The sequence below is a fragment of the Notothenia coriiceps genome, unplaced genomic scaffold (assembly GCF_000735185.1).
Source record: "Notothenia coriiceps isolate Sejong01 unplaced genomic scaffold, NC01 NC01_scaffold00021155, whole genome shotgun sequence".
Classification (NCBI taxonomy): Eukaryota; Metazoa; Chordata; class Actinopteri; order Perciformes; family Nototheniidae; genus Notothenia; species Notothenia coriiceps.
In genome coordinates this window covers 1-8,594 of record NW_011353856.1, presented here as the reverse complement: position 1 = coordinate 8,594, position 8,594 = coordinate 1, and the positions used below count along the sequence as shown (strand labels likewise).

The following is an 8,594-nucleotide window of genomic DNA, read 5'->3' as shown; positions in this document are numbered from 1 at the left end:
AACAGAGCCGGCCAGCTAACCAATCGGAGCAGACTGGGCTCTGGTTTCAGACAGAGGGTGAAAAGAGGTGCTGCAGTACAGGCAGTGTGAGAAAAATAAAGAGCTTTTTGAACATTAAAGCATGGAGACATGTCCCAGGAGAGACACTACATACTGATATGATCCTGAATATGTGAATACTGGGGCCCTTTTTTTAAAAGGTACAATGGTCCCTGCAGAGGTGCACATGAGCAAGGACCCCTGAGGATTTTGAGTCCTCCGTTTCTGTGATGTTTTCTAAACTCATGCCATTTCCTCCCCCCCCCCAGGTGGTGTGGTGACAGCGGGCCTGGCCATCTACGACACCATGCAGTACATCCTGAACCCCATCTCCACCTGGTGCGTGGGCCAGGCTGCTAGCATGGGCAGCCTGCTGCTGGCAGCGGGAACGGCAGGCATGAGACATTCACTGCCCAACGCCCGCATCATGTTGCACCAGCCCTCAGGGGGCGCCAGGGTGAGCTGTCCCCCCAACTTCCTTATACTGATCTGAGAACAAGCATAGGGGTTTACTGAGTCTGTAAACATGATAATTTCTCTGTGATGTGTTCAGGGTCAGGCCACAGACATCGCCATCCAGGCTGAGGAGATCCTGAAGCTGAAGAAACAGATCAACCAAATCTACGCCAAACACACGGGCCAGCTGCTGCAAACCATCGGTAACTTCCTGCTCTCTCTCTCTGACATTTACTCAAGTAGTGCACCTAAATACTGTACTTTACCTGAGCTCTTCATTTTACTGCTACTTCCTACTTTTACTGAAGATTCAAAGAGATTAGCAGGCTTTATTTTCATATGCACACCAGCTACGTCGTAGTTATGGCAATGAATATCTGAAGTCCCAGGCTCCCTCAACTATTCAACATACATTATACTTAAGATTAGGGTTGCCAGAAACTGATCATGATCAAAATCGATTATTCGGCAGCCCTGGCGAATAATAATCGATTATTCGACCGACGAATCGAAGTAAAAGGTCATTAATGTCCCTGAAAAATGTAGTGAAGAAGTATAGTGGCACAGAGAAAAAAAGACTAGTATATTTGAACCTCAGTACAGTACTTGAGTAGATGTACTTTATTACACATCAACACTGATAATGATTGATAGCATGTGGCTAACTGTTAGCTGGTCTCCTGTAGACGGGGTTATGGAGCGGGACCGCTACATGAGCCCGGTTGAGGCGCAGGACTTCGGCATCATCGACCGGGTGCTGGTCCACCCTCCCCAGGCCGGACAGGATGAGCCCGAGCTGGTGCAGAAAGAGCCGGCAGCCAGCCCCCCCCCACATGCAGAGTGTGCAGCCTTAGAGCAGCCCCTACCTGGGACCCCCTCCTCACACAAACCTGAGCCATGACGACTCAACAAAGTCGAATAACAAATGATCAGTGTTCCAATGTAAGTCGGGGAAGGGGTTCTGTAAGGACTATAATGGACCTGTGTAACCTGTTTCAACTCTCATATTTGTAATAAACGGAATCATTTTGACCTTCTTGTTCCATGATCGTCTCAAATTAATATGGAGATGTCATTGTACAAAAGTGAAAAATAATATATTTGAGATCACAGTGACTGCAGGCACTGGAAGTGGAACCCTCTCACCTTCATTTAGTACTTTTCACTCGAGTATGCATTTTGATGAGTGTTTGATGAATTATTTTTATGACTGAAAGCCCCGATCAGTCAAATGGAATAAAAAGTAATGATGTTATCATAGCTCTGTATTTTAATGAAGCTAAAGGGTTCGGGAGCTGTTAAATGTTTTTACAGATGTCCTCAGTCAGGTCGTGTAGCACATTACTACAGATAACTCCTCATTAATATCTCTGAGTCATCATAATTAAAAGGAATATATTTGAAAAGGGGAGTCGAATTGACATGTCATTTAAAGTGCCAGGTCACTGTACGAAGTGTGTAGTAAATGATAAGCTCCCTGTGTAAGTGTCTGCAAGGAGAAATGCTCTGTATTCATATTAAACAAGTCAACTGAAATAAAGCACTACCTTAAAGTACCAAATCATTTGTTTTAAAGGCTTTGAAATATATATTTTAGAATTGAATCTGAAAATACACAAATACAGTGTCATGAATTCAACATAAATGGGCCTACTTTTTCAAAAAATATTTAGTTTACACAACACTGATGATGGTCTAGCTGGAAGAAGGGAGCCTCCGTAAGCTACTGAGTGTGACTGTTACAGAGTGGGTGGGGGCTGTTTGGAATTGGGCCTTATTTTCCCCATCCATTGGACTCCTTTGTTTACTTCCTGAACCAGCTAACCGATTAGAGCACAGCAGAACAAATAAAGAGCTTATTGAGCATTAAAGCATGTCAAATTATAAGGTGCAAAAAACAAAAACGCTGTAATCCCATTCTCTATTTATCCAGGTCAAAATATCAGTGTATTAAACAGATCAGCCATTTTAAAAGGTTTCACAAATAAAATAAAGCTGTACAGTATCAATGACTTCAAACGAACTACAAAATTAATGTATAGATAATAATAAATGGATGTATCAAACTCAATAGAAATACACAATATAATAGTGGCATGAAGACGTGTCATGTTAAGAGAAAGGGACGAAACACCCAGTAATACACAGAAACAACCAACACATGATTAATCACAGTAGATCCCAAACATTCTACACACACACACACACACACACACACACACACACACACTAGAACATACAGAACAAAATAAGAGGCAAACAGTTGTCAAAAAGGAACAAATATATAACTTTTGAATCCTTCAGAAAATATAACAGTGACGTTAACTGACCAGCGGTACTGCTCTGCATGAGACAGAAACACATTGGGGAAATACAGGAGCTCCATCTGGGAAAAGAAACGCCAACATTAGTCCGTGCTCATTATAGAGAGGAGCAGGAATCAGTTCTAAAACTCGGAAATGATTCAGCATTTTACCACATCGGGTTCCCTCGTCTTCAAGTCAACTGCTTTTGAACGTGTATAGAGTTAAAGTAGATGCCTTAACAAGGCCTCACATCACATGAGTGAGCAGCTGGGTTTGGCAGAGGTGGTCCAGCGCAGCCAGCTCAGCTTGTCCTCTGTGTAGGGGGGGTAGCGCAGGCCGTTGAGTCTCTCCAAGGTCCAACCCCGCAGCATGACGGCCCTCTGGTGGCTGAGGGTCTCAAAGCCCCAGCGGCCGTGGTAACTGCCGAAACCGCTGGCCCCTGGAAGGAGGGGTCAGAACCGTGATCCAGCATCTTAAACAGCCTCTTTTTATAATTAAGTTCATCATTATTTTTTAGAATCAGAATACTTTTTTTATCCCCGGAGAAATTGGGTTACAGGACAGTTGCTTCATTTCAGAAGGAAATAAAAGATTAAAAAATAATAAAAAATATATAAGAAACATTTTCATGTAAACATAAGAAGTTAAAGTAGGGTTAGAATGTGCAAAGAATAAAGAAAATGAACTGTAAACACTAAGTGTCCTAAAATCAGCTGTTGCTAACAAGTGACTAAATTAGACTACTATACATCATCACGCCAAACATTAGCCACCTTTAGCTTGGCGGTGGTAAAGTGGTTTGTTTATTGCCTAACGTTAGCTTTTCACTTCTGGAGATTCCATTTAGGCTTCAATTATTATAACAAATTATTTTCCCACTGAACAATATGTGTGTTTGCCACAGATCTTATTTTCAACAATATTCCAAAAGCTAACTTTAGGGTCAGCCTACAAAAATACGTCTTCACTGCACCACTCTATCTATACTGTATATTTACTGTGTGTTTTGTGTCCCTTACCTACACCCCCGAAAGGCAGCGTTGGCAGCGCCATGTGGATGATCCCGTCATTGGAGCAGAATCCTCCGCTGCTGCTCTTCTCCAGCACCGTGTTCACCACCTTCAGAGCGGAGACAACATGGCGTCAAATAAGAGACAACAGGACGTCAAAACAGGGACAGCAGGATGTCGAATAATAAAAAGAAGCTGAATAGTGATCTCCGCATACTGAAATTAAATGATTAATCATGTTACACACCCAGACCAAACTGGATTATTACAGGGAGATATGATGGGGATAATCTATGGAGAGTATTACATGTCATGAGCATGTACAATCTAAAGGAGAGAAGGCAATGCTTCTGTCACTCGATGCATGTCAGGCATTAGATCGTGTCTCTTTGCAGTACTATCAAAAAGTTCAAATCTGGACCTAGTTTTATAAAGTGGGTAAAAACTCTCTATTCAAGTCCACTCGCCTCCACCAGACACAACACATCCATACAGATCTCAAAACGTTGTATTAGAGCAAGGATGTACACAAGGATGTTTGCTATCACCTCTACTGTTTGTTTACTTTGGCTCACTCTCTGGATATAAAGTAAACGTAGATATCAAAGAAAATGCGTCTGAGGTGTTTCTGTGTGCTTACAGAGGAATCTTCAGAGAACACGTAGAGGGCCAGTGGCTTCTCTTGGCGGTTGATTAAGGCGATGGCTTCCTCCAGAGTCTCTGCGGTGAGGATGGGCAGGAAGGGGCCGAAGATCTCCTCCTCCATCAGAGCGTCATCTTCAGCCACGTCCACCAGCACTGTGGGAGCTGACACAAGCAAAGAGAGATTTATAAACTCAACATTCTTCAAGTTCCACAAATAAAATAATATATGTGAATATATTAAAAAAGCGAATATCTTTCTAAACCTTCGATCAGGCATTTGTGAATCCAGCTTTTATTTGTGGATCTCAAGTCCATGTGTGTTTTGCATTTTACATACCGTTTTGCGACTCACTTTCCCACTAATCTGAACAAAATGTTCATTTACTTGTTTCTCTACCCACCGATGTACTTGTTCTCCTCGTTGCTCTCTCCTCCCATAACCATCTTTCCCTTGGACCTCTTGAGCAGCTCCATGAGTCGGGTCCAGTGTCTTGGGGACACGATGCGTGGCAGGTCGGCGGAGCTCTCGGGCTCCTTGCTGTAGAAATCTTCCAGAGTTTGTCTCAGTGCGGGCAGCAGGGCGTCCCTGGTGGCCTTCGAGCACACCAAGAAGTCTGGAGCCACACAGCTCTGGCCCGTGTTAAAGAACTTTGACCAGGCGAGTCGGCGCGCGGCGTAGGTGATGTTCACCTTACCATATATCAGGCACGGACACTTCCCACCCAGCTCCAAGGTCACAGGGGTCAGGTGGTCCGCGGCCGCATGCAGGATGTGGCGAGCCACGGCATGAGAACCTGAGTCAGAGGGAAGGGTTCATGAGCTTATGATAATGTGGCTGCTAGTACTCCAGATATGTAGCTCCAGACCAAGTGATCGAAGCATGGGAGCATAGAGAGAGATGGAAACACGTATGAGGCGGGACTTCGTTCTTTCCTTTGAAAGTTGCTCAGTAGCGGATTAAGCTAAATATGGACTGACTGTAGGTACAACAAATACCCAGAAATCTTAGACCAAGCACACTTGCATTTTCCTTAAGCCCCACCTCCAGTCCTCCATCACATCCACTCACAGTGAAAGACAGATTTAAATTCTCCAATATTCAAAGACTTGGTTAAAACATGCCTCTAAAGATGCTAATGACTTTGACATGAATGTGAACGGATGAAAATAAAAATGGTAGATCAATAACAGAAGTTAATTAAATGCAGGGTGATAACAGCTGACTATGTTATTTTGAAATAAAGACAAAACACTGTCTTCCTCTTACAGCTGAAACCATCAAAACAGCTTTGATCAGTTGAATGCACTGGGTATACAGACAACATGAGTTTTTACTTTATGAAAATACTGTTTTAGCATGAACCACATGAGTGTAGATGGATTCGTGCTGCGCACACCCTCGATAAATTGTTCATTATAGAAACTTCTAACCCAAATCTGTTAATAGCAGTGGTGTTTTTTGGATCTTAGCCTTGATATGTTCTTAGCTCAAGTCCACTTTGTGATATTTTGTGTAAAGGACATATGAGAATAATGACTCACTGTTTACCTGTGTAGAAGATGTGGTCAAATCGATTCTTCAGTAGAGCCTTGGTCTCCTCTGCTGCCCCGCGGACTACTGCATAACAGTCCTGTAGAACAGAGATCATACAAAGTACTGTACATATATACTGTGTATAGTGTTGATTACTGTTCATTTTACTTTAAGTTCATTTTGATGTAAATACTTTTGCTTAAGAAAGAGTTTGAATGCAGGACTTTACTTGTAACAGAGTATTTAGCATGAGTCACAAATAAAGATTCTAATCCTTCTGTTGACAGGAGAGCCTTAGAGTTATACTTCCTGGATTCAAACCATGTAGAATCTTGCTGTTGCTTTACCTGAGACATATATTTTGGGATGAGCTCTGCGACAAGAGCATCTGTGGCGGCGCTGACCTCTGAAGGCTTGAGGATGGCACAGTTACCTAGACAACAACATTTCTCAGTCAGTACAGGAAGCAGAAATCCACACGACCTGTTTCAGGAGGTGAGAAATGCTCTTTAATACCCAGAGTAAGATCCTAAGCCACGTGTTATCTTTGCAGTCTGTGCATGTGGAGCCCCTCAACACTATATCAGGGACCCTATAAAAAAAGGCAGCAGATATATACTACAAATGTTTAGGATCAGGTTTCTTGTTTTTACATACTTGATGTAAAATAATCTCTCAGGATCCACTCTGAGCTGGCAGCCTGTCTGTACAACCAGGACACCCTTACACTGACCTACTAACTCATCTCTTGCCAATAGATAGCTAAGATACAGACGCACTACAAAAGGATAACCAAGCCACTAACTTTGTGGCACTTTGACCTACAGCTGGAACAATACATAATGTACAATCAAAATGGATCACATGGCTGATTGGAATGTGTAATATTGCAGAAAATAAGATCTGTGGCAAACACGCTTTAATGATACTAACATGTTTTGTTCAGCAGGATAAACACCACTTTTATAATAGTTGAAGCTTAATTGCAATCAGTAGAAGTAATAAAACATTGGCTACAAACAAACTACATCGCAGTCACATGACTTCACATCACCTCCGCTAAGCTAAAGGGGGCTAATGTTTTGTTTTGCTAATGAATGTTTCATGTAATGACGTTTTGTAGTCTCATTTCAGCAACCACTGAGCAGAAACTCTTTCGAAAAACCGTTGACTAAGGGACATGGAACCTGGAATTGCTAAAATAGTGACTTATTTCTGGCCTTTTTGGTACTCTCTCAATGCTCTCATCATGTTGTTGTTGCCAACAACATGCAGCTGTTTACTGTGAAATATTACTCACTCACTATTCGTAGGATGCAGCATTGGTTTTTATTATTGTATAAAGCCATTTTAGGTAAGCTTCCACTCTACATATGTGCCAGATTTGCCCCAGTTTGTGACTTTTACAACCTCAGATCCAGTGCCTGGATACGGTTCCAGGTACCTGCTGTGCGGACTGAGGCTGGAAAAAGGAGTCTTTTTTATTATGGTCCTTGGTCATGGAATGACCTTCAATCACGCCTCAAACTGAGGGCACTTGTCTCAATAGCAAGTTTAAAATTGAAGTTGTCTGAGGTCCTTACCACCAGCTGCTCTTGCAGTAATAAGTAGTATCTTTCTTACTAAGCTTAAGCGCTTTGAGCACCAGGAAAAGCGCTTTATAAATGTAATGTATTATTATTATTATTACTGTCCTAATGTGCACAATGTAGTGACTGCTTTTTTGTCTTTTGTTTTCTTAGTTATGTTCTCTGTATTTTATATGTTTGTGTTATGTGTAACGTTGCTGCCTTCTTGGCCAGGTCAGCATTGCAAATGAGATTCTATCTCAATGCTTTTATCTGGTTAAATAAAAAAAAAAAAAAAAAAAAAAGTCCAGTCAGAGACTAGCTGGTTAATTTAGTAACTTTTACACTCAGTGGTGTGGAAATTAGTCGTTAAACCCTAAAATGAGTTTTCGCACTTCCAGTTCACTTTAGGTCAATATATTGTATATTTGGCGGCCGTGGCCCAGGTGTAAAATAGGTGTCCTATCAGAGGGTCTTTCTCCCATAGGCGTGTCTGCGGTATTGATGCGTATGTTAGTTGCTTTGAAAACTGTAATATGGTAATACTGTGGTGATACGGGTGTGGACCATACCTGCACCAATGGCTGCGATTAGAGGTGAGAGGAGGAGTTGCAGGGGGTAGTTCCATGGGCCGATGATCAACACCACCCCCAACGGCTCCCTCCGCACAAAACAATCATCTAGCTTTGTGGCCTGAAAATAGACAAAGACAAATAAATTATAGAGCAAAGGAAAACCATTTTTTGTGGGTATATATACACTTTACAATCATACATTTTTTCGAAGACCGAATAATAATTATATCAACAGTCACATTAAAACAGTTACTAAATCAGCCTACTATCACCTAAAGAACATATCTAGGATCAAAAGACTAATGTCACAGCAGGATTTGGAAAAGCTTGTCCATGGTTTTATCTTCAGTAGACTGGACTACTGCAATGGTGTCTTCACAGGTCTCACTAAAAAATCAATTAGAAAGCTGCAGCTGATTCAGAACACCGCTGCTCGAGTCCTCACTAACACTAAGAAAGTG

At 42.0% G+C, this 8,594-nt stretch overlaps 2 protein-coding genes across 3 annotated transcripts; one reads left to right on the top strand and one right to left on the bottom strand.

Annotated features, from left to right (window-relative positions):
- Positions 1 to 280: 280 nt before the first annotated feature.
- clpp (caseinolytic mitochondrial matrix peptidase proteolytic subunit) lies at positions 281 to 2,056 on the top strand (the record flags this gene model as incomplete). Its single annotated transcript, XM_010780064.1, has 3 exons — positions 281 to 496; positions 593 to 698; positions 1,182 to 2,056. Coding segments are annotated over 3 exons (537 nt in total), but the record flags the coding sequence as incomplete, so codon positions are not given.
- Positions 2,057 to 2,407: 351 nt separating this feature from the next.
- Positions 2,408 to 6,422, bottom strand: aldh3b1 (aldehyde dehydrogenase 3 family, member B1). Of its 2 annotated transcripts, none has more exons than XM_010780061.1 (7): positions 6,338 to 6,422; positions 6,006 to 6,087; positions 4,858 to 5,250; positions 4,452 to 4,618; positions 3,821 to 3,920; positions 2,972 to 3,240; positions 2,408 to 2,881 (listed from the first exon to the last, which is right to left on the bottom strand). In XM_010780061.1, exons 1-6 carry the CDS (start codon positions 6,344 to 6,346, stop codon positions 3,053 to 3,055), a joined length of 939 nt encoding a protein of 312 aa, XP_010778363.1. In that variant the 5' UTR covers positions 6,347 to 6,422; the 3' UTR covers positions 2,408 to 2,881; positions 2,972 to 3,052. The 2 variants fall into 2 exon arrangements, with proteins under 2 accessions (XP_010778363.1, XP_010778364.1); XM_010780062.1 differs by having other exon boundaries at positions 3,052 to 3,240.
- Between the last annotated feature and the right edge of the window lie 2,172 nt (positions 6,423 to 8,594).

Bases quoted from the DNA above. Each gene is read 5' to 3' on its own strand.
- aldh3b1 (XM_010780061.1), bottom strand. The intron at 4,619-4,857 runs GTGGGTAGAGAA...TGCTTGTGTCAG, and splicing joins CGAGGAGAACAAGTACATCG to CTCCCACAGTGCTGGTGGAC. The intron at 3,241-3,820 runs GTAAGGGACACA...CCCTCCTTCCAG, and splicing joins GCTGCCTTTCGGGGGTGTAG to GGGCCAGCGGTTTCGGCAGT.